General features: G+C 44.9%; 1 protein-coding gene across 1 annotated transcript; it reads left to right on the plus strand.

Annotated features, from left to right (window-relative positions):
- The first annotated feature begins 4 nt into the window (after positions 1-4).
- SAMHD1 (SAM and HD domain containing deoxynucleoside triphosphate triphosphohydrolase 1) lies at positions 5-27,796 on the plus strand. Its single transcript, XM_014260759.2, has 16 exons — positions 5-179; positions 266-332; positions 5,227-5,299; positions 6,638-6,798; positions 8,385-8,500; positions 10,768-10,838; positions 11,643-11,798; positions 14,361-14,461; positions 14,560-14,668; positions 15,172-15,263; positions 16,593-16,708; positions 20,141-20,280; positions 23,005-23,094; positions 24,176-24,280; positions 24,597-24,734; positions 25,825-27,796. Exons 1-16 carry the CDS (start codon positions 26-28, stop codon positions 25,945-25,947), a joined length of 1,812 nt encoding a protein of 603 aa, XP_014116234.2. The 5' UTR covers positions 5-25; the 3' UTR covers positions 25,948-27,796.
- Positions 27,797-27,854: the final 58 nt, after the last annotated feature.

Here is a 27,854-nt window from a genome sequence, read left to right on the forward strand (position 1 = left end):
GGCGCTTGCGCGGTGGCGGTGCGGGATGGGGAGCCCGGCGGGCCCTCCCGCCAAGCGCACGCGGTGCGAGAGGCCACGCGGCCCCGGCAGCGACCCGCGGCTGTGGGACACGGAGCGGCTCTGCCAGCACCTCTCCCGCTGCGGCGTGGGCAATCCCAGCCTGCTGCGCCGCTTCCGAGGTACGGCTGGCCGGGGCCGGGGCTGGGGCTGGGGCCGTGGCCGTGCGGTCCCACCGCTGGCGCTGACGCTTCTCTTGCTCCCACAGAGAGCGGGATCACCGGGAGGATGCTGCTGGACCTGCCGGCCTCCACCCCCGAGCTCATCCGTGTCTGGTGAGCAGCGCCCGCCGGGAAAGGGGGACCGAGGCCCAGCAGCTGCGGCGGGCGGGCCGTGCCCGCAGGGAGCGGCTGCAAACGCGCATGGCCGGGCCCAGCGCGGCTCTGCACCGCGGCCGCCCCAAACGCCTCGAGCGGAGCTGTGCGGGGTAAAACGGGATCGCTGGGGCTGATCCCGGACCCTCAGAGCAGTTCCCGTTCCCCGCTGATCCCAGCACAACCAAGGCGCGGATGCTCCCTGCCCAAATAACCATGAGAAACAGAAACTCGATCCTTTAGAAAAGGTTTAATGAAAATCCCCTGGGTAGTGGAGTGTTGCTGGGAGCACAAAAGTGAACTCCAGGGGTTCTGACAGGAACTTAATTTTCTGCTTGAAGTTGCTGCTGCTCCAGCTCCAGGAACGACAGCCGCCCCGATGTTTGACAGAGCGGGAGGTGCTGCTCGGGAGAGACCGAGTGTCACCCGTCTCCCTAGGAGAAATCCAGGGCATTGTCAGGTCAGCCGTGCAGCAGCTGCTGGGGCTTGGCCCTCTGTTGTGCCTACAGGGCCGTGGGGCTGCTGTGGAAAAAGAAGTGTTGTTGTGTTCCAGGCAGAATAGGGCCCTGTGGGTGAGTGGCCGAGTCCTTGCTGCCGTGAGCCCCCACTGCCCTGAGCAGGCTGGAGCAGGTAGTCTGGCTGGTAGTGGTCACCGGCTGCAAGCACAGGGACACTGGATGCTGTTCTAAAGTGTGTAAAGGATTGTTCGCACCAGTGAGGGAATGACTGGTCCCAAAACCCTTGTAATCTTTCTGGTGGTGAATATGTTTTCTTGCTTTTCTGGAACAGCAGAGAGTATGAATCTCTCCTGCTATTCTGTGTGTTGGAAAGGCCCCTTGTCCCTTCTCTGCCCCACTGGGGATCCTCTCTTGCTCCCCTCTACTGGGATGTGAGCCTGCTTGCTCACCACATACTTCCTGGTGGTTTTTAATCTTGTAATGTCTTTTCTTTACTCCTTTGTTAAACTTGTTTATACTGTTTCCTTCAAATTTGTCTCAAAACCCACCTGCTGGCTCCAGCTGTTTGCTGATGTGGTTGGTGGCCCTGCGGTAGGCTGGGTGTGTAATCTGGCAGGTCCACACAAGTGCAGAGCTGTGCTTTCTGCTGGAGGCTAGAGCACTTTGGTGTTGGCTCCTTGGGTGAGAACTCATCAGAGCTCATGCTGTGCTGGGGGTGAAGGGATCTTACGCTGTTTTATTGAGACATCAGCATGCAAAGGGGGAGTGGGAAAGGAGGAGGTGCCTGGGCACGGGTACTGGAAGAGAATAAAGAGCTGGTGTGACGCAGCGGGACACGGCAGAAGTGCTGCACTTTGGACTAGGTAAGACGTGCTGGAGTCATTAAGGTATTTTTGATTTATCCTTTTATGGAAGAGGGGTTTATCTGCAGCTGTTTGAAGTGTGCAGATAGAAATGCTGTGATGTCATGGAAGGCGGATGAAGGCTTTGTTAATTGCTGAAATACCAGGTAATTGCCTGACTGAAATGACAAGCTGGTGTCTAGTTTTATTTAGGACTTGCCAGGAGGCTGGTTGCTTCTAGCAGGGAAAGAGCATCAGGTGTCCAGGACATATTGGACATGTGCAGCCAGTCTGGGGAGTCAGAGACTGTCTGTCAGTGCTGAACATGGGCAGCAGGATGAGGTAGCCAGGAGTCCCTCAGCATGGGATACAAGGTAATGTGGGCACAGGGCTGTGGAGAGCTCTCAGTTGGTGTAGAGAGCAGATGGTGCCGGTTCACAGGCTTGTCGGTTTTCTTTGTAGAAGATATTGTTAACTTTGTATAAGTTTCCTTCTGTGAGATCTGACATCTTGTTTCTATTAAGCTTAAACTGTTGAGAATTGGATGAGAAATTGCTCAAGCGTTCTGCTTTTTGTAAACATCTCTGCTTTGCACTAAGAACAAGTCTTTTGTTGTCCTGCAGTAACTTTGATAATTTCTCTGTGAAAGGCTACTAATGAAAGCATGTCTTTAGTTCCCTAGGTCCCTCGATGTTCAGAAGGGAGAGCTTGGGCAGGTGGTACCTGGACAGTGGATTTCCCAGATGTTCCCATGTTGCTGGCACTGGATGTTTAGTGTGGCATGCAGTGTGTTGCATGCTGAACACAGATAATGAGTGGGACTGTCTGGGTAACCTTTCAGGCACAGGAAAGGGATTTTCTGGTCCTTGTGACCTGTGGCATGAAGGAGGGTGTGGACAAAGCAGGGAGGGGAGTGGATGAAGAAGTGCCAGTTGTCACCATTTCCAAGCAGCCAGCAGTAATGCTGCTTTGGCTGTTGGAGGAATTCTGCCTGCAGAGCCCTGGAAAACTACAATCCTGTGTTAACAGGATTTGTCTTGCTTAGGGGGGGTCTGACCTTGTAGACTTCAGGTGAAAAATGCCCTGTGGCTGTTTTCTATCTGAAGGAGGAAAAAGAGCAGGGAAGGTGGGGCATGCAGGTAATTGATCCAGGATCCAGCATGCAGGATCTAACCTTTTCCTGGTTCTCCTCCCCATCCCACCAGAGCAGTGAGTGGCTGTGTGGGACTGAGTTCCTATCTGGGGTTAATCCACAGCAATCCTTGGTGCCCAGTGTGAAGCACAAAGGGTTGTGATTATGACAGATTTGAACAGAGCATATTAAAATATGAATAGTGTGGCCATCAGAACTAGGGAAGCGATTCTTCCTCTGTGCTGGTTGGGCCACTGGTTGTGCCACACCTTGAGTGTTGTGTCCATTTCTGGGCCTCCTGATTTAGGAAGGATGTTGAGATGCTGGAATGTGTTCAGAGAATGGCAATGAGGATGGTGAAAGGTCTGGAACTCAAGCCTTATGAGGAGTGGCTGAGGGAGCTGGGTTTGTTTAGCCTGGAGAAGAGGAGGCTCAGGGAGATCTTACCACTCTCGATAGCTACCTGAAAGGAGGGTGCAGCCAGGTGGGGTTGGTCTCTTCTCCCAGGCAACAAATGACAGGACCAGAAGACACAAGCTGCACCAGGGTGAGTTTAGGCTAGACATTAAGAAAAAATCCTTAACAGAAGGACTGATTGAGCACTGGGATGGGCAGCCCAGGAAGGAGGTGGTGGAATCATCATCCATGGAGGTGTTTAAAAAAAGACTGGATGTGTCACTTAATGTCATGGTTTAGTTGGTAAGGTGATGTTAGGTCATAGGTTGGACTTGATGATCTCAAAGGTCTTTTCCAACCTGGCTAATTCTGTGATTCTGTGTGAAAAATAAGTTGTTAGAAGCATTCATTGTATTAGTTTAATGGTTGCTGGTCACACTGTTGATTTCTTTGCTCTCGGATTTGTATCATGGAACACATGCTGGTCTGGGCATCACCAAGAGTACTTTTCATCTTAGAATTGTGGAGTGGTTTGGGTTGGAGCAGGCCTTAAAGATCATCTCATTCAGATCCCTGCCACACAAGGCAGGGACACCTTCCACCATCCCAGGCTGCCCCAAGCCCTGTCCAACCTGGCCTTGAACACTTCCAGGTTTGGGGTTGCCACAGCTGCTCTGGCCAACCTGTGCCAGGACCTCGGCACCCTCACAGGGAACAATTTTTTCTTAATACCAAATCTGACCCTGTCCTCTGTCGGTTTAAAACCATGGCCCCTTGCCCTGACAGTATCTGCTCTTATAAAAAGTCCCTCTCCCTCCTTTTTATAGGTCCCCTTAAGGTACAGGAAAGCTGAAATGAGATCTCCCCACAGATTTCCCTTCTCTGGGCTGAGCAGCCCCAGCACTCTCAGCCTGTCAGCACAGGAGAGGTGCTCCAGCACTGCCTTGTGGCAGTCTGAGCAGCAGCTGCAGCCCAAGAGCTCCCTGTTAGGACAAGCAATACCAAGTGATTGAGAGAAACACTTCTTACCAACAGCTCAAACATCCCACACCTTTAATATTTTAGGGATTGTGAATTATTAAATGATCCAGATGAGAATAGGTAGTGCATCAAGCAGTACTTTTTCCTAATAGTTGACACTACAGTCTTGTTTTCTGTTAAATTTTATGTTGAAAGGCTGATATCAAACTGATCTTGGTGGTTAACTGTTGGAGAAAAAGTATTTTCTCATGATAGTGTTTGCTGGCATAATAAGGCTGAAACCATTTAGCTCAAGGGCAAGGCTTGCTGACAGAGTTAGTAAAAGTAGGTGTAATAGAGCACATTATCTCTCTCTCCAGACTTGTCCCCTCTGTGCTCTTAGATTGCTGTGGCAGAGTATCTGCACTGGAAGTTTAGCTGTGTGTTGTGAAGGGGACCTTTAATAATTTATTAAAAATGACAGAAAAATATCTTTGCAAAATAGAAGAATCAGTCTCAACAAAATTAGAATATGTTTTAAATTACAGTGATTTTGCTGTAATTTTTGCTGGAATTAATGTAATTCCAGTTGCTGTTGGAATTTAAATTGATTTATGTAAAATTCAAGTTAATTTGAGAAAATTAAACTTTTAATACACAGTTGACTAACTGCAAGAAATTTTTATAAAAATCATTTGTTGTGACTGACATTTTAGTTTAAGGAAGTTTTGCATCCTTTAGAAATGTCATTTAGTCACATGCTGCATGTTGTCTTTCCCATAAGTTTAAAGGACGCTGGGTATGGCTTACACATTTTTTTTCATCAGTCTCATGGTGGTTTTATTTCTCAGTTTTCAGAGAAACACTTACACTGCTCTACAGATATGTTCTGATTTTAGAAGGATAAATGCTTTCAATATTTTTCTGAAAAAGTTGCAGTTGCTGTCTTCTTCTGTCAAGGAATATCAAAGTAATGTGAACTCACATAAGTAATTCCATATGTATTGCAAATTGAAAAGGGAAGTGCATTGCAGACTTGGCTCTCAGTGTCTCTTTTTCCTTCCTAGCTGCCCAGCTGAGCGACTGGAAGTGCTGGCGTGCCTGACACAGCTGTGGCCGCAGCACGTGGAGGTGATGAAGGTAACCCATGCTGTGGGGACACCATGGCCAGGTCCTGCCCCAAACCCTGCACACCCTCTCTGCTTCTCCCCTCTTGGCTAGGTGCTGCCAGCTGGTGTGTTTCCTTTGCACAGCAGCAAACTCTGGGCTCTTGGTAGTGGGGGTCTATGAAAAACCACATTAACCAGAAGAAATACTAGGATGATAATGTGGAAGCTTTCAGTGGCCACCTGCAGGTTGTGAAGGATTAAATGAGCGGAAGAGCTGTTTGATGTGTGTTAGAGAAGCTCCCCTTCCACATCCCTCTGTCTAGAGCCTCCCCTTGGTTTATTTTATTAGTTTTTCCCCAGGCCTGGGTTAACAGACTCCTCCTTGCTTTCACTGTTTCTGGTGTCCAGCTGTTTCTCCCAGTGGTGTGTGTTAGTTTAACTGGGGCCAGGGCTGTGCATATTTTGTAGTAATCTGCAAATCTGCTAGAGCCCTCCTAGCTCAGTCACCAAGGGTAGAGAGCACAGAAAAACCTTATTTGCCTCAGTATTTTACCAAGATATGTGTGTGATGGAGTGGTTTTGCCTGCAGTTTGACAGCAAAGATTAAAGATTAAATGTGTTAACCTTCTCTACTGAGTCCCTGTAGTTACTGAGATGTCTCTAAAAATTTGTGCTTATCAGGAAGTATTTCTTTCATATTTTAATAATTTTGGGGGTTTGCATTTTTTTAAAGAAAAAAGTAATAATCATAATTTCTGCTTGGCAAAATTGCATTTGATTTTAAAAGCATGAACAGTATCAGGCTGAACACTTTTATTGCATATCTCAGACATGCATTGCAGTATCCTGCTTTAATTGGAATAGCAGATTAATAAAGACAGCAGTTTTCACACATGTTAAGTTTTGGAATTGCACAGGTGGAGAACTAACATTTTTAGGTATTTTGACTTTATTTCCCTTGCTATGTGAAATAGGCAGGTTTATCTTTTTGGTGTCAAGCTTTAGTAGTTCTCCAAGATGAATTTGGCTGTGCAGAGAGGTTGCAGATGCCCCGTGCCTGGAAGTGTTCAAGGTCAGATTGGACAGGGCTTGGAGCAACCTGCTCTAGAGGAGGGTGTCCCTGCCCATGGCAGTATGTTGGAACAAGATGATCTTTAAAGTCTCTTCCAACCCCAACCATCTTATGATTCTGAGATAGATCTTGATATAGGGTTGGCAGGATATGTCTGTTTTACAGAAGATGAACAGTCTCTCCCACCAAATACCTGACCATTTTAGATATCCTTTACCTTGGTGATTGTTTCTTTTCAAAATTAGATTTTAAATGTTAATTTTTTTTTTTTTGGTTAATTTTTTTTTCCTTCTGTAGGTTTTTAATGATCCTATTCATGGGCACATTGAATTTCATCCCCTGCTTATTCAGATCATCGACACCCCTCAGTTCCAGCGCCTCCGGTACATCAAGCAGTTGGGTGGCACGTACTTTGTTTTTCCAGGAGCCTCTCACAACCGCTTTGAACACTCCCTGGGGTAAGGTGGTGGTTCTGGTACACCCATCTCTGGTATCTGGATATCCCTGAGTTTGGTTCCACTGCAGTGGAGTGCCAGCAAAAGGGCATTGATGACTGAGCATTGGTGAAAACTTATGGGGGCGCATTTCTGGTCTCAAATGTTCCTGGATATCCCATGTGATTGTGGGCTGTTCCCTTGAATTTCTTTTAATAAAGACAGATACCTACAAGATGGATCAATGCTAGCTTTCCTTCCCCACCCTTTATTATTCTAAGAATAATGTTAGCTAAAAACTAAGTACTTTATGTTCCCTCAGTCAAAATACAAGTTTTAAAGCATAAACTTAGTAAGTGTACAGGGGCTGTTCTTATGATCTGCCAGACAGTTGTAATCCTCACACATCATCCAGCACAGCCAAAGTCCTTCTGATCTGTAATGTTTGCCTTTGTAGGTAGATGTGCTTCATGCACTCAATGGCAGGTTGTCAGGCTGATAGCTATAATTCCATGAAGCAGAAATGTGATGTCTACAAGGATTTATAGAGTGTTGCCAGGTCATTCATGCTCCTCAGGGAAGCAGATGAATGACAAATTTGAGTTTGTTTTAAGGGTAAATCTCAAGGGGCAGTGAAATTAAGAAAGTAAATGGTTTCTTATTCGGGTGATCTGGCCAGCCTAAAGTTGCTTTTGTTGGTGCTGAAATATTGTGGATTAAATCTGGTTTACTTATAGTGAGATTCAAATGGCTGTTTGCAAAAGGCTCAGTTGAATGAGGCAGCCTGGATTGATTGCATCTGGTAAACCAGATTGCAAATGGTAAATCCATTGATCTATGGAGTTAAATTTAGGACAGTTGTTCTCCACTTGTATATAATTTCAAAGATTTCTACAGTGTTACAAATAGCAGAAGTGAGCTTTGTGTGGTCATTGATCTAGGAAAAAGCCACCAAACAATGAAATTTGGACTAAGGAAACATATTACCTCATTACAGCCTGGTCTTGCTTTAAGCTGTTCTGAAAGGGGAACTGTTGAGGCAAGTGGAAAAAGATGTTTGTGCAGAGGTTATAAACAGTTTGTGGGAGTATATGCCATATATTTCCTCCTGTTGGTTTTGTGTCATGAGAACAGAGGGTCCCATTTAACTAAATCAAATCTAAAATGAATGAGAAGAGAAATAATTGTCATGAGCTATAATTAAAGCAGCAGTTTGAAAAAAGTACCAAATGCTTTGGTTACTGGAATTCAAGGATTTGGTGTAAGGTGCTTCAAGATTGTCACTGTCGGTGGTGCACTGTTGTTCCCTTAAACAGCTACTGTGGAGTTGTGTGTTACTAAATACTGCAGGATGCTTTAGAATCTCTGTGTTTTGGGCATGGCATCCCATTTGGGCATGGTATGCCATGCTTTTTTGCTTTCGGAGGACTAAAACTCTACTTACAGGAAGCAGTTTGTGATTCTGTCACAAGTCAGGGTTTGGGTGTTCCTTGTATGCGGCCTCTCAGACAAGGGCTGTGACTTAGTGGAGCAAAACAGGATAGGGGAACTTATCTTTTTCTGTTCATCCTAAACCACTGCTGTATTTCTTTCCTTTTCTCCTGCAACAGGGTTGGCTACCTTGCAGGATGTCTGGTTCGTACACTGAAGGAGAGACAACCAGACCTGGATATAACTCAGCGAGACATCCTCTGTGTAGAAATTGCTGGGCTTTGTCACGATTTGGGTAAGGAATACCTGAGATGGGTTGTTGCTCTTGGAAAGCTAACCAGGACGAAAAGCTGGCTGTGAGGTCAGAACATGTCAGCTGTTTTGGGCTGCTCAGTGCATAGCCATATTCCAATACAGGTTTATCTGTTTTATCTGTTTTATCTGTTCTTTTTGGTCTGGAGTACATCTGTGGAGACAGTTCTACTTGAAAATGTAGCCTCTCTTAGCTAGTGTTTTGTCCTGTTTCTAAATGGTGCTTAGAGTTCTGCCCTCAGTGGCTAAAGTGTCTGCTTCCTTCTGTGATTTCTCCAGGTCTCTTAAAACATTTCAGAATGAAAATTATTGTTTCTTTCAAAAATTGTAACATTTACTTCAAAACTACTTCTTTTCTTCAGAGCTGACACAGGGTAATTAATATTCTCAATGTTGCTGCAGTATTTGTCTGTGGTGTAGGTGCTGGAAATGGCTGTTAAGTGCAGTAGTACTTAAAGTATCTTAGGAAAGTGTATTTGTTATACTGAAGTCTTCCGCATAGATGATGAATAAGAAATTATCTGGATGGTTGCACTCAGAGAGTTGTGGTTACAGGCTCGATGTCCAGGTGGAGCCCAGTGATGAGTGACCTGTGTGGGGACTGATTTACCAAATTAAGGATATGATCTAGCATCAATATCTGACAATGATGGACAAAGACTCTCTGTTTTAGTTAGGATATATTTAATCAGCACTGGACTGGTGCTGGGTCACCCCTAATATGTATGTGGCCCCAAGTACAGGTGATTACAGGCTCTTTATTTACAAAAGTATTGAATACAAATACATATTCATAACCCAATTACCACCCACTCTCCTCTTCTCATGCTAATGAGGAAAAAGGCAATTAAGCATGCGTGGTTTGTTCTTTGAAGTAGGTCGATGGTCTTTTTATAGTAGGGGTCCTGAAAGGGAGGAAGGAATACATCTCTTCCTCATTTTAACCTTCCTACCTTTCAGGGCAAGATGACAAATGGGCCAGGTGGACCTTTGGCTGGGCTCCTAGTTTCTTGTTTTAATGAGTTTTTTCATTTACTGTTGTTTAAGGTTTTTGAAGTTCTTTACTGGGTTCCCTGTTTTCCTTTCCAAGCCCAGCTGAGTCAGCATCTACATCAAGGATAGTTAGCAATTACCTTGTAACTTTGATAGGGCCTCTCCATTTGCCCTTGGTTTTAGCACGGCCCATCTGTTTGTTTTAATTAGTCTCAGCAAAGCTTACTCTATTCCAATTAGTTTCAATAATGTCAATTCCCAGTTAAAACCCTGACTTTTCCAAAATCCAAAACTATTTTTAAAACCCCAACTTTTCCAAAATCCAAAACTTTTTAAGGTTTGTGTTTCAGGACCAGCACTGTTGGATATCTCTGTCGGTGATGGGGACAGTGGGATTAATGCACCCTTGGGCAGTTTGCCAGCAACACCAAGCTGTGTGGTGGGGACACATGCTGGAGGGAAGGGATAGCACATCCAGAGGAACCTGGACAGCCTGGAGGGGTGGAGAGTGGATTGAGAGCAGCTCTCTGGAGAAGAACTTGGGGGCATTGGTGGGTGAGAGGCTGGACAGGACAAGAGGCAGTCCAGAACCCCCCATGTGCTGGGCTGATCTCCAGCATGGGCAGAGGTGAGGGGGGAGATTCTGCTCCTCCGCCTTGCTCAGGTGACACCCCCACCTGCAGAGCTGACATCAGGCCTGGGCCCCAACATAAGGATGAGGTGCTGCTGGAGTGAGGCTTTGGAGATGCACCGAGGCCTGGAGCCCCTCTGGAGCCAGGCTGGGAGGGCTGGGGGTGTTCAACCTTGAGGAGAGAAGGCTCCAGAGAGGCCTTAGACCACATAAAAGGGATTCCAGGAGAGCTCAGAGGGACTTTGGACAAGGGTTTGGAGTGACAGGACAAGGAGGAATGGCTTCCCACTGGCAGAAGGCAGGGTTGGGTGGGATACTGGGAAGAAATTCTTCCCTCTGTGGGTGGTAAAGCAGATTGCCCAGAGAAACTGTGGCCACCCCATCCCTGGAAGTGCTCAAGGCCAGGTTGGACAGGGCTTGGAGCAGCCTGGGATAGTGGAAGGTGTCTCTGCCCATGGCAGGGGTCTGAATGAGATGATCTTTAGTCTCTTCCAACCCAAACCAGTCTAAGACTGTGATATGTCAAGAAAAGTCAGATACAGGAGAATTCAGATCCTAAGTTTGCTCAAGAAATTTTTGCTGACAACCATGTCTCAGACTAAACCTGTGTAATCTTTATATTTAAGGTCATGGGCCATTTTCACACATGTTTGATGGAAGATTTATTCCACTCACTCGTCCAGATTTGAAGTGGAAGGTAGGCTTTTCACTATTAAAATAAAAATACAAACCTGAAATTTCTGGAGGCAAAATAATTAATCTTTAAAGAGTTAAGAGTTCCAGTGCTTGTGAGGCTGTAGTGGTTATCTGGCTTTACCTTATTGCATCATTTTGATGGCTTAATTGAAAACCAGAATGTTATTTCCTAATCTTGTGATGCTATCCTTGTTAGGGCTGCAGTAATCGTTTTTGGCCAGCACTGTGCCTTAAAATGTGTATTGAGAGCTTTCTGCAGAATATATTTTACATTTGCAAAATAGCAACTGGCAGCTTCCTTTCCAGTATAATGTTTTAGCCTAGGGCCAGGATATTAAATAGTCTTTAGAATTCAAACTTCCCAAAATTTTGAACACAGCTTCAACAGTTGTTTTCTGTGGATGAAGTGCAACACAGTCCTTTCAGGCCTCTCTCTGCTTGTAATTTCTTAGCAAAATCAGCTGAGTCAACTGGTTAATCATTTACACTTACAGGTTTACATTTACTGGTTAATCATTTAATCAAGCAAAATTGTCTCTTAGCATTGTAATGGCTTTGCTGCTGTTTGTCAACACACAGAATTAACAGCTGTGTGCTGAAGAGTGTTTCTGGACTCTGTAGACCAGGTGATTTCCTGTTCTGTTTAATGCAAAATGACTAGGAAAGCACCCAGGTGCTGCCCTTCACACCAGCCTGCCCATGTGCCCTGCTCAGCAGTGCTGATGATTTGGAGTAAAGCTGTGACACTGCAGGAAAGATGCTCAAACTATGTAATACAATATTTGGATGAGTTTTTTTTTCACAGCATGAAACTGCTTCTGTTCAAATGTTTGAGCACTTGATCACTTCCAATAAACTAGAAGAAGTCATGAAGTCGCATGGTCTTGTTCTGGAGGAAGATATGTTGTTCATCAAGGAACAGATAGGAGGGCCTATAGATGAAACTGCTTGTGTGAAATCGGTGAGTTGGTGTGCTGCTCCTGTGGTTATCCCAAGAAACGTCTTTATTTCTCTGAAAGAACAGATAATTTTGGCTTCTGCTATATGTTACTTCTAGCCCCATGAAGTTCTGGGGATCTTGTCACAGCTGATGCTGGAGGAGTGTTGTGTTAATTTCTTACAGTGCTGGCAGATATGTAAATGTGCTTACAGCTCCCTGAGAATTCTTATCCAAAAACCTCCAGATCAGAGGAAAGCTGTAGAAAGTTACTTGTGTTAAGGGAACCTAACTGGTGACTGGGATCCAGTCAAGGGTACCAGGTATTTTCCATCATTTACTTGCAGTCCTGGGTGGTCCCAGTTGACTGGAAATCAGCAAATGTGACTCCATGTACAAGAAGGATGACCCAGGGAATTAGGGGGCTATCAGCCTGACCTTGGTGCTGGGGAAGGTCATGGAGCAGATAATCCTGAGTGTCATCATGCAGCTTGTACAGGACAACCAGGGAATCGGGCCCAGCCAGCCTGCGTTTAGGAAATGCAGGTCATGCTCAACTGAAGGACAGGAAGGCTCTACAGAGGGATCTGGACAGGTTGGATTAATGTGCCCAGGCCAATTGTGTGAGGTTCCACAATGCCAGGTGTTGGGTCCTGTTGCAGGCTGGGGGCAGGGCAGCTGGAAAGTGGCTAGGCAGAAAAGAGGTGCTGTTTGGCTGACAGTGGCTGAAAAAGAGCCAGATGTGCCCAGGTGGGCAAGATGCCAATGGCACATGGCCTGTGCCAGCCATAGCACAGCAAGCAGGACCAGGACAGTGACTGTACCCCTATGCTGGGCACTGCTGGGGCCACAACTGAAATGCTGAGTTCAGTTTTGGGCTCCTCATTGGAGAAAGACACTGAGGTGCAGTGGAGAAGGGCAGTAGAGCTAGGGAAGGGTCTGGAGCACAAGTATGGTGAGGAGCAGCTGAGGGAGTGAGGGGGATTTGTCCTGGAGTAAAGGAGGCCTTCCCCAGTCTGGATAACAAAATTGGACACGGGCAGCAATGAGGCAGTGAGCAATCCGAGCCTGGCCCAAGTGCCAGAGCCACAAGAGCTTTGATGACAGCAGCAAAATGCTTGGATTTATTGCAATAGCAAACATAGAGGTAGGGATAAGACTTGAAGAAATGGGTTGCCTCAAGAGACAAGAAAGAAGAGTTAATTATTGCAACTCTATGAAAGACTTAAGTCCTTTCTCCTTGTTTTATGCTTTTGTGTCCCTTCAAGGACACTGATTCAGTTGCCATCAGAGTAAAGAACTGGTAGCAGCTGAAGTCAGTGGGAGATCTGTCAGGACAATATGGTCTTAATCAGAATTCATATGTAGTCCCAAACAAGTAACCCACAAATGTTCACACTTGCCCATTATTTTCTACTGCAGGAGTGGGTAGCAATCCTATGGCAAATACAAGGAACTGGACATAGTGAAATTGAGTCTGAGATCCTGTAGGAAGAGGATGTTCATTTACAAAATCCACAAGCTGATTTTTATCCTGCTGGGCTTGTTTGCACATGAATCTTGGTGCCTGCTACTAGCATTGCTCTTGTGCCAGGTTCTTTCCCTGTGTCTGATTTGCCTTGTTTGGATTCTGTGCCTGTTTTCCAGCAGGATACCAGGAAGAGGAGTGCCACACACTACCTGGCAGCACCCTCCTGGTGTTAGGCAGCAGATTGCACTGACAGGCTGTGCACTGGTGCAGGCCTCTGTCATGACAAGGACAGTGTGTGTTCAGGCACCAGACATAAACAGTGTCCTCAACATGTCCCAATAGCAGAGCTCTTTGTGATCATGGTATTTTTATCCATGATGTGCTTTCTTCCTTCTGCTTGCACGTGTTTCCATTGCTATTCACATCAGTTTTTGTATTTCTGTAGTGCAGGTAACATGGAAGCCATGTTTGCATACAATGTTTTCCACTTTCAGAATTTCAAGGCCACTTTATGGCATTTTTTTAGGTGAAGGATCTTTAAATTTTCAAGAAAATGTGCACCTTTTACCTTACTTATTTTGGTGTTCATTTCCTGTTTACCTTATGGCTGAATTGTCCCTTGTGAGGTAGGAGTTTAAGTATCTATCAATTTTTTTGCTTAAAACATCTAAATAAGTGTTTTTAAACTCTATTCTAGAAAGCTGTAGATTGCAGAAGATTGGGGGACAGTGATGTGTTTGTGTATTTAATTCCCAAAAATCAAATAATTCCAAAATTTCCTCTTTGTTGATATGCTCTTTTTGTTTGTTTTTGGTTTTTTTTATTTCAAAGCCACAGGCTTTCTTTAAGTAAGTAATGGGCAATGAGTACTTGTGTTTTCATGGGTTTTATTCTTTCTGAGATTCTGGGAAGACAGCTGCTCAGGCCCTGTTCTGGGTTTCTAATGCCTGATAGCTTCTGGGAGTTCTTTGTCTTTGTGTTCTTCACTACCTCAGTGTTGGATGTTTATCATAAGCAAAGTGTATTCCTACTGTCCTAAAAAAGCTGTTTGACATTGTTGGTACACTTTAATTTCTTGCTGTTTCTCATGTTTTTCTTCCTGTCTCCCCTGTCAGTGGCCCTACCGTGGTCGTCCAAAGGAGAAAAGTTTCCTCTACGAGATTGTAGCTAATAAAAAAAATGGCATTGACGTTGACAAGTGGGATTATTTTGCAAGGTACAAATCTTACATTTTATTATGAACTCCTATTGACAAAATGCTGCTGTATGTATGAAAATGATCATATTGTTAAACATTCTTTGGAATATTTCTAGGGATTGCCACCACCTGGGAATCCCGAATAATTTTGACTATAAGCGATTGCTTATCTTCACTCGGGTCTGTGAAGTGAAAAGCCAGAAGCACATCTGTACTCGTGACAAGGTGAGCAGAGTGTGGAGCCCAGGGGGGCACACAGGGGAGCTGCACCCCATGGCTGGGGGTCCTGGGGTCCTGCCCCATGTTCCCATAGCCCAAGAGGGAGAAAAGCAGTTGCTCTGAAGCTGCTGTTTGGGGGAGGGACAGAGCAAACCACTGTTTGAAATTATTTGTGGCAGGTCCTGTCAGGGGAGACTCTGCAGACTCCTCAGATCTGCATGATCCTGCTCCAGGTCTGCTGGGCAGGAAGTGAATGTGGCTGTGGTGAGGGGCTGCTGAAGGGATGAGGGGTCCTCTTGGCTGCCAGGCTGCCTGGGGTCACTCTCAGCACTCTGCAGTGCCACTCTACAGTGGCCTGAGCCAGTTTCAAAATTTGGAAATTGTGAATAATAATCATTCTGCTTTATGCTGTGAACGGGAGGAGGCAACTAATTTGATTAATTGATTGATTGATTGTCTTAATTTTCCTAGTGGCAAAAATAAATGCTGATAGGGTTTTTTTGATTCAGGAAGTTGGAAATTTGTATGAGATGTTCCACACCCGGAACTGCCTGCACCGGAGAGCATACCAGCATAAGACTGGCAACATCATTGAAATAATGCAAGTATATTTTCCTTTCCTTCCTTTTCAATTTATTTTTAAATTCTTGAAACAATCCATTACCCTTTTGGAATATTCAGAAAATCCATAAGGTGTGACATAGAATAAAAGCCACTTCTGATTCTTGTGGAAAGACTTAGTGCTTAGAGTATCATAGAGGCTCTGGTTAACAAAGCAAACATAAACAGGAGAGGAGGATAAAAACATCCTTCCACATAAAATTAAATTAGATGAAAATTATTAAAGGCCTGAAGAAGCACCGGACCAGGGTGTGCTTAAACCATTTAAACTGCTGACAGCTGAATCCAAATCCTTATCTGAAAGTTAGAGACCACTTAGCTCAAACTGCCTGGTTACTAGAGCAAGGTTACTAACAGAGTAAAGTCACGAATGGACTCATGCAGCTCAGCTGAGGCCTGGCTTTGTGTTTATGTAATGCAAGATTTTTTCAGCACCAATTCAGCTGGCTACCTGCTGTTTTACCTCTCTTGTTGATGTCTATAGAATTTTTAATTAACTTTATTCTTTTTGCTTTTCTTGAGAATCAGAAATACTTGTATCCCCAAATATTTTTTCCTTAGGGTATGGTCTGTTGACTATGGTAAAAAGGAATGTTAAGGATTACACAGTACAAGAGTGATTTGGATTGCTTTAACTTCATAAACTTCCAAAACTAATTTAGGGATCTTCTAAAACTTCTAAAAATGCTCAGGTTTGACAGTACCTACATATATGATGAGTAAAGCATATTTTTTATTTTAGAAAAACTCAGTTCTTGGCTTCCTATAATTATAGCAGCCTTTTCAAGAGTGTCCAAGCTGGAAATGACAGCAAAGTACATGGAAATCTGGAAGAACTTCATCTTTAGAACATAATTTTTCCCATCTGAAAATACTACCTGTTTGTGATGCTTTCCCTTTACAATGCTTTGTACTGTCTCAGCTAACTCGGGAAGCAAGGAGTCTGTAAAAGGGTGTGGTCATCTGTGAGGAAGCATTACTGCAGCTGAAGGACCAGTCACTGTTTTGCGGGGTTCTGCAATTGTCTCAGCAGTGCTAAACACAGTCTGAAGCAGAACAAAGTGAATTTGCTCATTCATCAAAAGTTTACATTCTGTTCTGAACCCATCTTCAGTAAATCTCTGTTGGAAGGTGCAATGACAGCATGGAGACAAGATGATGCAGTCATCAGTGTCTGCTGTGTGCTGGGGATACAGTTTCATCTGTTGTCTTCTGCTCATAACATACTAATTTGTTTCATTTTGCCTGCTGACCAGTGAGGTGTTTCAAAACTATATTATCCTAAAGTCATAATTTTGTCTCAAACTAGGATAACAGAAGCTTTTCAAAAAGCGGACAAATTTTTTGAAATAAGAGGCTCTGGAGGAAAAGTGTATCGGATTTCTACAGCAATGGAGGACATGGAAGCCTACACTAAACTAACTGGTATGAGGTCTCAGAATTATTTTTTTTAAGTAAAAGAGCATCAGTACCTGTTAAAATGCTCTTTTTACAGTTTTCGTGCACAGAAGGTGGGGCAAGGTCTAGTGCTTGTGCTCTCAAATCTTGCTGGGAGAGCAAGACCTTCCAGTTTAAATCACTTTTACGTTGAGAGAGAGAGAAAGAAGCACTAACCTTATGTTTCATATATGTTCAGATTCAGCAGTGTTAGAAGGTCTTGCCTGTGCCCTGAGTTTGTTGTACTTGTCACAAGTGGGATGTAAGTGAGCTCTAAGTGATAGTACAGGGTGGCTCAGTCAGGTGAAGTACTGGATGTGTGTTGTGGTGTGAAGCTATTCCCAAAGCAGGTTCCAAACAGCTCTCGTAAGGTCTCAGGGTTGCTGCCCTGCTTGCCTGCCTCTCCTGGTCTGTGGTGTGGGGCCCCAGTGTTCCCCTGGTTGTGTTCAGAGCTGCAGTGTGGGCCAGGCAACCCTACTGCTCCCAGGCTTTGTGGATGGCTCTGTGTGTGCAGGGCAGGGTGCTGCAGGTCCTGCTCAGGGCGTCTTCTGATTACTGGCAGCTCTTGCAGCACCTGTCAGCTACAGCTCACCAGGACTTCCAAGCCAACTCTCCTGAGTTTCCATCACCAAGCCTTAGCTGGCCAACAGAGAGACTAAAGAACTTCTATCTTTGGTCCATGGATGAAATGACAGGGCCTGAGGGCACTGTTGCAGAGAATCCTGTGTGCCTTAGCCTTTGTCATGCTAAAGGACTTCTGCTGGCAGTCCTTCATGTGCCACAGCCATCCACAGTCTGAGCACACACCTGCTGCTGAGGTGAGGAGCTGCGTGTCCCTTCTGTCACTGTGTGCCTCTGCTTAGGGCAGGATGAGGGGGGCTGGCTTTGAGGGGCAGTAGTTCTTGGGGAATGTGAATTGCATTGCTGAGCAGTGGAAGGCTGGGCAGAGAGCAAAGGCCTGAGGTGAAGCTGTTCCTGGGCTGGGCCTGTTCCTGGGGGCCGGCTGGCCTGGCGGGTCCTGCTGTAAATACCTGCTTACCTGTGGTCCCTGGTGGGGAGCACACCTCAGGGCAAGGACAGCAGAGCTGTGCCCAGCCTCTCACAGTCTGCCACAGCAAGGAGCTGCTAGCTGGCATCATCTGTTCAGCAAGGAGGGCTGAACAGCAGGGAGAGTGATGTGAGGAATGTAGCAGCATCAGGTGTACAATGGAGCATGAAGGACGAGTATGTTTTCCTCTTAAAACTCCTTCCTGCATCTAGTGCTGTGGAGGGTAGGACTTTTCCTTTTTTTTTCTTTTTGCTCAGGGAATTTTCTCCCATTTGTTTCTCAAGAGATGGGAATGAGCAATACTTAAGAGAGACAAAAGATGTAGCCAAGGAGGGAGGGGGAAGTGTGCAGTTTGCTACCATCTCTGAGCTGGGGGGCTTTCTTTTGGGAAGAGCGGGGATACCGGGAGATTTTGGCTGGGGGTGAAGGACTGGGCTCAGCTCCTGTCTCCCTCTCGCCCTTGGGATCAGAGGTGAGAGGGGCAGGCTGCTGCTGTTGGGAGATTTTGCTGCCACTGCGGAGTTCTGTCCTGCACTGCTTTCTCCTTACCATGGGTGAGCTTCTGCTCGCAAGAGCAGCTGCTGAACTGGGACCTTTCCAACATCCGACCTCACGGCCCCTTCCCGGAGGGAGCGTCTCTGGCTGCTCGTGTGTGGAGCCCGCCTGCCTGTGCCCAGCCTCGCTGCTCGTGCAGCTGCTCCGGGCACCCCGCACCTGCCGGGACACCCTGCGGCTCCTGGCACGGCTCGGGAGTCTTTGTCACCCCTGCCGTGCCCGCCTGTGCCGTCCCAGCCCGCTGCTCCGAGGTTCCTGCTGCAGTCCATTCAGCTTCCCGGCTGCTTGCCGTGACTTTCCAAAGGAAGCCCCTTGTCCATCCCTTCCGCCAGCCCGCCCGCCATTCCCGTGTGGAGAGAGGCGGCCGAGCTGGCGCCACAGCGCCCCCTGCAGGCGCGGGGGAATCATCGCGCCCGCCCTGCCCGGCCGGGAGCCAGCAGCGCCCCTGCCGGCTGTGCCCGGAACTGCAGCAAAGGGGAAGGTGCCTGCAGCCGGGAGGAGGCTGGGACTGGCTCTCTGGGGCTGTTCCTTGCTGCTGCCGGGGCTGTTGTTTGTTTGCCTTCTCACACACACACACATGTAAAGAACTGCTATTCCTTTTCCCGTATCTGTGCCTGAAAGCCCTGTAATCTCAAATTTACAATAATTTGGAGGGAAGGGGGTCGTATTTTCTATTCTAAGGGAAGTTCCTGTCCTCTTTGTCAGAGACCTGTCTTTAAACCAGGACAAGTGTTTGCGACCTGGATGCTCTTGAGGCTTTTTTCAGCAGTCCCTAGTGAGTGATTTTTCTGTGAAATTGTCCAGTTATGGACCTCTACAAATGATGAACCTCTGGGAGATTCTGCAGCAGAAGGTTCCCTAGCTTTCTTCCATGATGGATGAAGAACCACAGTTGTTTTTTAATGTGTTGCTTCTTGATTTGGCAGCAAATCCTAGTTCTAGTAAAGGCTGAGACAGCTGTTGTTGCTGCTTTTGCACAGGGAAGATTTCATGGGCTTCTTATTTCTCCTGCATTATCTCTTCTTTGTCTGAAGAAACCTGGTCTGTGGTTCCTGGAGAAGTTTCTGGCTTTGGTTGACCTTGTCCATTAAACCAATTGAAGGTGTTTTGGTACACCAGAACAACTCAGAAGTTGTTCTGGAGCATATTGGGAGCTCCTCAGATGGTTACAGCTCCAGGTGGGCTCTTGCAGGGCTATGCTTGCAGCATGTGTCAGAGCTGCCCAGGTTTTCCCAGCCAGGGAATGCAGCTGTGGGGTGCAGATCAGGCCAGCAGCATCCTGGCAACAGCAGTCTCTAGGACAGCCAAAAATAACCTTTCTGCTCTGAAGCCACATCAAAAGAGACCTCTGTCATGCTCCAACTGATAGTGGGAATCCCGCTGCATGTATCACTGTCATGTAGAGACAGGATGGGGGATTTTGAAGCTGGCATCCCAAGTCTGAGAAAACCTGAAGGCTTAATGGCCATTCTTTCTTTTTTACTAGACAGAGTACCATGTCCTGAGCTAGTTAGTGGTGGAATTCAGCATAGTCTGCTAAACAAGACTAAATGAGATAAGAATGTAACTTCTAGTGAAATAATGAGGTATGTTACCAGGGTGAGAATTCAGATAGTTTTTCTGCCAACAGCTATTGTGAATCTAATGATAATTAAGATAATATTGTGACTTCTCATTGTCAAACTTTGTTCCCTCATTCCCTGAAAGTGTCTTTCCTGAACCAGCATTTTTTTGCTTTAACCTTTGGCCCTGTTTGTGCATTTTATTGTGACACTGGAATGTGACATATGTAACAAAAATCAATGCAACTTTGGCAGACTGTATCTACCTGGAAATTCTTAACTCAAGTCATCCAGAACTGGAAGAGGCACGAGAAATTTTGCGTAAAATAGAACGACGTAAATTATACAAGTTTTTAGGAGAGACTCGACCTGAATCAAAGACGGAAATTGTAAAGGTAATGTCCTTTAGCAGAAGGTTCTGAATTCTGTGCCCATAAAAATGTTCTTGAAGTTGCTGACATTCCATTTATCCCTATCTCCATGTGGGCTTTGTTTACTTTGAGGGTTTGTTCTTTTTTTGTTATTTGCTAGTCAAAAAATAAAGTCAGAAGTTTTCCTCCCATCTTTAAGTAGCTGAGCCATAAAACATATAAGATTGGGGAAAGTTTTATCTACAGTCAGATGGACGGCAAGAGGTAGAAATTCAGAAGCTGATTATTGCAGAAATATTTTCAGGAAAAACTTTTCTGAAAAATAGAAAATTTTATAAAAGACCAGTGATTGAGAAGGTTATTATATCATTTGATGTTCATGAAAATTTCAAAATAGTAAGGAACACCTTTGCTTTGAATCATAATTTGAGTGCTTTGCTTTGAGAATAAATATCAAACTGAATAATAGCTGCTGAATTTCTTGGTGTTAAATTCTGATATTGAGCATGAGCATGCATGTACTTTTCCCAGTCTTTTTCATGTGTCCTTTTCAAAGCAGATAGCAGTTTAATTCCTGTTGTCTTATTTCAAAATAATGGTATATTAGAGCTCACTTCAGCTGGCTCAGCTCTTTCAATGTGCTATACTGTGTTGTCAAATCAGCAGTTACTTACCTGCAAACTTCAGCCATAATGGTGAAAATTTTCTGTCCCTAGTTTCCAGAAGTGGATGTCTGTATATAGAAAGCCTCCATGAAAATAATTCAGCTCTTTTAAAGAATAAGGTTAGAAAAGGACTACTAGATGTAGCTGTTCATCTTTTTGTTTGAAGAGTAGCTTTGCTTGTGTTCTTTGTCTAAGAAAACATAGTGTTAAGAGATTCTGTATTACAAAAGCAAGAGGAAACAGGTGAAAGCAGACATGCAGTGGTTGTACCTGCATTGTCAAGTTTCTGCCCTTCTGAAGAGAAGGTTGGGATAGGTGGCCCAACAAATAAGGAGATGGGAGTGAAAGCAAATGTTATGAGTTCCACCTTTAAACAGCTCCTTCTAGAAGCTTGGCTAATGAGAGGAAAAACTCTCATTTTGAAAGTCCAGCCAGAGGCGTTAAATCTTGGGAAATCCAGGGTGTTGTTTTGAAGGGAGACTGGGTCACTGTTGGTGCCATAATTACATCCAGCCAATGCTTTGCAGCTCAGGGTGCACCGCTGAGGGGTTGAGGGAGGATGTTTCCTCCTGTGATGACAATGGCAGGAATGCCAGAGACTCAGCTTCCTCCCAGCACTGGAGGGGAGCAGTGGCTGCACAAGACAGAACTGTGTCTGCTCTGCTCCTTCACACACCACAGGGTTATGTTTAGAATCACAGAATGGTTTGGGTTGGAAAGGACCTTTAAAGGCCAGCCAGTCCAACCTCCTGCCATGGACAGGGACAGCTTCCACTAGATCAGGTTGCTCCAGCCTTGTGCAATTCTGTGATCCTCAAGCTGGCCAGAGCCAGAGGGAAATCCCAAACAGCTTCAGAGTTCTTAAATTCAGGCTGAGTTTCCAGTTAAGGTAAACCAGAGAGGTAATATCAAAACAATGCAAGCAAAGATAGGAAGTAAGTTAACACATATACATTCTGATCAGAGTAGGAGTAGTTACAAATAGGCTGCCTCAAGACAGTTCCCTCCTGGCAAGGTTTTCCTCTAAGCTTGCTCTCAGTTTAAATAAACCTTTCCTTGGTTTCTTGAGTCACTACAAACCACACACATGCCTCAGCTTTCAATGTGTGTGATTTTCTGCTTGTCAGTCTCCACATCCCTGCAATAAATAAATCAGCAGCAAAAAACCCCAAAAAACAACCCAACTTATCCTAGCTGAATTCCTTCCCTCCTGGACAGTCTCCTGACTGCTCTGGGCTGCACTCCCATGAGTCTCAGTTGCTCCCAGGAAATCTTGCAGCTTCAAATCTTGCCTATTTTCCTCAGAACACAGCAGCCCTGAATAAAGGCCACAGCCTTTGAATGAGGACTCACACATTTTAGTGGACAGCTGTTCTCCATCTAACCATGTTCCTCTGCTTTGCCTAAGTGTCTGCAGGGAATCTTGCCTTGAGGCCAAAACCAAACAAAACTCCTTTGTGGGTTTCAGCTTTTGTGGAGTACTTTAGTGGAGTTTGTTGTGGTTTTTTGTTTGTATGTTTTGGTGGTTTTTTTGTTTTGTTTTGGTGGGTTTTTTTTATTTATTTTGTGGTTGTCTGTCTCTTGTGGTTTTTTTATATGTTTTACTGCATAGATATAAAAGCTTTATTAGAGAGTAAGATCCTACAGCCCTCCATTAAAAAGTTCAGTGAAAATGTCTAGTATTCAGCTTTGGAGAACTTTATTGCAACACATTTGTATTGGTAAAGCAGTTGGTTGAAGGTACTTATTTTCTGCTTTCATGCTTCAGCGTTCTGGATGGTGCAATCCTGCTTTCCCTGCCCCATCACCAGGTGTAAAACTCCTTCACAGACTGGCAGATTTTGGGTCTTCTCAACTGCATAAACTTGGTTTGTTTCTGAAAACTGGGTTTTGTACTTATGGCTATGGTGTACAATAATTCAAACAACCAAATTGCTGCAAAAGTCTTGTCAAGCTGTGAAAAACTGAAAGCTTTAGTTTAAAAACATATTGTGTCACATGTTGTGTTGCCTTGATCTAGACCTGAGAGTGCATAAAAGTAATCTGAGTTACTGAGTTAATCTTTTGGTTTGGTTTCTTTCAGAGTAATAGCCTGGCAGAAAGCATTGCTAATTGCAAGCCACAGAAGGACCCTCCAGATGTGGAGCTGAAGGCTGAGAATTTCATAGTTGATGTAAACACCTCTCAGAGCGGGTTCAAGTAAAAACTCGGTTGCAGAGGGCTTGTGTACCCTGGTGAAAGAACAAACCCACAGGGTGTCTGCAGCTGCAGGCCTGGTTCAGTTTGAGGGTCTGAGCTTCGTGTGGGAGGTTTGCTGTGGTGGGAGGGTGTGGGGCAAGCAGTGGGCAGCTCCACTGGGCTGTCATCTGTACACTGTCCTGGTGACAAACAGGCTCTCCTGTCACAGTCCTGACTCCAACAAGGAGCAGTGGGGGAACCCATGGGGTTTGATACATGGGTGTCAATGGCAGCAGCCTGGGGGCCACTGGATGAGTCAGGAAGGCAGGAAACCTGTAGGGCCAGTGGGAGGAAAAGAGGCACAGTGACCTCCAGGCTCCTGGTGTTGCCCACCTGATGCCTGGCAGGCATTTCTGGGGTTTGTCTGCTGCACAAAGCACCTGCTGCCACAGCTCGGACTGCAGCCAGCAGTGGTGGGAGGGAGGGAGCCTGAGACAGAGGAGGGAACTGGGACAGTCTGCAGTATCACACAGCTTAATCCCTGTTCTCAGTTCACTCTGGGAAGCACCCTTGCATGGAACGTTCACTGGGTTTTAAAGAATTTGCCTGGGCTTTTCCCATCCCACAAACTGAAATGGCAGGGAAGTGGATCCCTGCTGACCCACAGAAATGTTGGTGTATCAGGCTGATTTAAATAACGTTGTCTAAACCTTGTGTTTATAACTGTAAACTCTGCTGCAGCCTCTTGGGTTGTGTGTTTTGGGAAGGCCCAGGCTGGCAAGTGACCAGTCCATTTTCAGTGCTGGAAACTGGAATGTTTCAGAGCACAACTGGGAGCTGGTCACTGTAAATGTGAATATCCACCTGGCAGCAACAGAGCAAGAGGGGATGGAAGAAAAGATGCAAAATATCGGATGGGTTTTTTAAGTAGTAATTTGTTAATTACTGTTTCATTTGATGACTGTAATTTTCAGAAGTAGAGTGTGTGTGGCCTTTTGTATTTATTGTCAGAAAACAAAACGTTAACAAATTAGACAAACATTAACAAATACCATTTTCTTTGTTTTATGTGCAAGGTTATCAGCATGGATTATGGAATGAAGGAACAGAATCCAATTGATAAGGTTCACTTCTATTGCAAGGCCGATCCTTCCAAGGCAGTCAAAATCAGTAAAGAACAGGTAGGTTTTTACTTTCCTTCTGAAAAGCATTTTCACCACCTGTAATGGAAGTGATCACAGTCCTGTGTGGTTGTTCCTGCAGGATTTGTGGCAAGGTGGTGGGATCCATGGCCTTGCACGTCTTCAGTGTGTGTTGTACTATGACAATCTGGAGCCCTGACAGCCTTTGCATGTGAACACTATTTAACTGGAATACACTGGGAGTTGGAATAACACAATTGCTTTGGATAAAACATATGGATTGTAGTGGGGCTTCTTACTGCTTTCCTTTTGTATTCCAAGAAATACTAAAGTTTTTTTCTGTTTTATTTCAAAGGTTTCAAAGCTTTTACCCATAATATTTATGGAGCAGGTTGTCCGGGTTTATTACAAAAGTCAGGATCCACATGTTATTTCAGCTGCAAAACAGTACTTTGTTCAGTGGTGTATGGAGAATGATTTCACCAAACCACAGGTAACAAATTTACTTATTATATTTCTTGTTTAGAGCTCATAATTTTCATCCATAAGCTTGCTTTTTCATTAAAAGGTTTGACATTCAGGCCTTGCCTTTATGGCAGAGGCACTCACTCACTCACCTAACCCCTGGTTTTATCATGGCTCCCATCTGAGGGTGCTTTGGTTTCACTGAAGTAGTGCTGAAGACACCTGAAAGTACCATAGGATCATAGAATGATGGAATGGTTTGGGTTGGAAGGGGCCCTTGAAGATCACCTTGTTCCAAACCCCTGCCATGGGCAGAGACACCTTCCATTAGACCAGGCTGGGGAAAGAGCTGCATCCTCAAACATTAGAGGCCACCCAGGAGATGAGTGTTCCTGGGTGGGGATACAGGCACAGAAAACTCTGTAAGGTCCATTCTTAGGTCATCCTTCTGGCATCTGTCTTTTAGAGCAGTTAATTTTAGCAGGGCTTTTTACAAGTGGATCAAGCAACAGCTCTCCCTGGTTGTAGAGTGTGGTTGTGTCCTGCAAGCACATTGTTCAGGTTCAGGCACATCCACCCTGCAGCCCTGGCATGCTGCAGAGCACAGCAGTGTGCATCTCAGCAGCTGATTTCTGAGCTCAGGCAGCAGATTGTCTGTGTTGGAAATGCCTGAGCACAGATCGACATCTGTATCTGACTGGGATGAGCCCCACTGCTTGTTTCAGACAGTGCAAGGCACATCCCAGCACCAAGGGTAGGTCCATTGCAGCAGTGGTAGTGAGGCACTGTGGTGAAGTCAGAGGAAACACTCTAATGATTCTTTTTGTAGACCAGTGGCCAGGATACAGTGAGTTGACCTTCCAGATTTTCTGGTACTATTTTAGGAAGAACTGGATGGTGATGGTGATGCCTTCTCAGGCAGGGCACTTTTGTCTCCCCACCACTCACTGCAGCAGTTTTCACCTCTGTGATGCACAGTCATCAGTTTTTATTGATTTACAAAGCTTCTGGGACCTTGGATTGATTTTTTTCCTGTTTAATCTGAGAGTAAGCTACTTCTCTGCTGCTTTAGACAGGAAAGCAAAAGTGAATTAATGTTTCCTGAATTTTAATACTAGGATGGTGATGTTGTCGCTCCTCATCTAACTCCAATGAAGGAAACCTGGAATAATGTGACAGATGATGAACACAGGAGAGCCTCAGAGCCCAGCTGCAAACAAAGACTTTCTTTTGATGAGTAACAGGTTTCTTTTTGGCACTATTCAGTCTGCTTCCTCAGAAGATGAATAAATTTGAGCATCAACTCTTCTAAAAACTGGACAGACTGGAAGAATTCGCAGAACAATGCAGAATGCATTTTACAATACAGAATGTTTTAATGTAGATACTTAAAGTGTATATTCCAGGTGGACTTCTGAAAAACAACTTATTACAACAGAGTAAACTAAGTTCTCATTTATTTTTGAATGTACTGGCACTGTGTAGCAAGAGTAACTTTAAAAACTGCAATTAATTGTTATTACAGGATTTTACTATTCCATCAAGTCCTGATCCCTTCCTCAGCTGTGCTATTGCATAACTTAGAAAAAAAAAATCCCAGCCCAGGTTTGATGGGGTTTTTTGGAGGCTTGGGGTTTTCTTAGTGTCTGAGGAAGAAAGGGATAAGTATGCTTCTGAAAATACAGTGGGGTAAAGAAGAAATTACCAAGTGTGGCATCTTCAAAATTAGCAAAATTAATTTCATGAAAAAAAAAAAAAAAAGGAAGGGAGAGGGGAATCTTTTGATAATCAAAGATTATTTTTCTGGTATTCAAAAAGCTGGTGCAGGCCTCTTGCTACAAGTGACCTCAATTTTTATTGAAGTAACAATGCGTTGCAGTGCCATGCAGCCTTTTATTGTTTTATTGTGGATTTTTGATACATAGAATATTACATTTTTTGCTGTCTGTCCTGCAAAGACTGCTCAAAAGCCCAGTGGTGTGAGTGGTTGCAGGAAGGCTGAGCTGCCCAGGTGTTTGGCAGGCTCAGGTGTGCAGAGAGGGCAGTGGCAGCAGGGTTCTGCCCTGCTCTGCCCATCCTGCACCAAGTGCACCTTGGCTCTGCTTTGCACTGTAATGGACAGACAGGCTCATCAGGAACCCCTCCATTCTCGTATCCCCATCCTGTTCTGGATCTCATGGCCATCCCTGTATCATTTTTCTGTCTCTTGCAGATGTGTGAGGGTTCTTACAGTTTTCCTGTACTGGTGTGAGTGTTCTGAATGTCTGTGCTGTTGAACAGGTGACTGAGGAAGACCATTTTCCTCTCATCTTTTATTCAGGTCTAAGAGGAAGGCTGCTTTCATTAAATAAAACCTCAAAGCTTGAAAAACTCTGACCACAAAACTAAAAATACAAAGTAAAAGGTTCAGTAATGCTCAGGAATTTGAGCCATCTCTGATCTTTATATCTGGAAGGGGGAGAGAGGTGTTGAGCATCTGGCTCAGGCAGTCAGATGTGGGTGGCCAGAGTAGGTAGTGAAAAATAACCCAGTGGGAAGGTGCTGTGAGAAAACTCCAGAACTCCTGCCATGTCTCCTTTGCCCTTTTTATCCTGGGAACTGATGCTGTTAGACAGAGGGAGGGAAAATGAGTAAAAAATCCATGTACTTCTGCTGCTTCTGTATCTGTGCTCATGTGTCTGAAGGTGTAACCTCTGGTGTTCCTGTCTAGCGGTATTTCAAACCAGGAAACTGGTTAGAAGGGTTTGTGACCTCTTTAAAAGCTTTTTAAAAACTTACTATTCCTTGTGAAACAATATCTTAGAGGGAAGGCATTTATCTCCCTTGTCTGCCTTGAAATCAAGTATTGTTTTGATACAGTTTTGTTCTTGTTGATTTGGTTTGTTTTTAATTTGTTACTAACTGCACTTTATACTCAGGAAAGATCTTTTTCTTATGTTAAACCAAAAGTTTATACTTAACGTTAGATTCTGAGCATTTCTTTTCTCAACATGTTCATCCTCTCTGAAGAGTAAATTTATAAACTATGATTTTACTATTCTTTTAAAAAATTGTGGTGTGTGGACTTTATTAAAAACAGTATTACTGCACCATTCCACACAGTCAAGGTATTCCTACCCACTGTCTGTGGAAGAGCTTCCCTCTGGAA

This window comes from Pseudopodoces humilis, chromosome 19, assembly GCF_049639895.1.
Source record: "Pseudopodoces humilis isolate 2021_Gansu_Grassland_sample_001 chromosome 19, ASM4963989v1, whole genome shotgun sequence".
In the NCBI taxonomy this organism is placed as follows: domain Eukaryota; kingdom Metazoa; phylum Chordata; class Aves; order Passeriformes; family Paridae; genus Pseudopodoces; species Pseudopodoces humilis.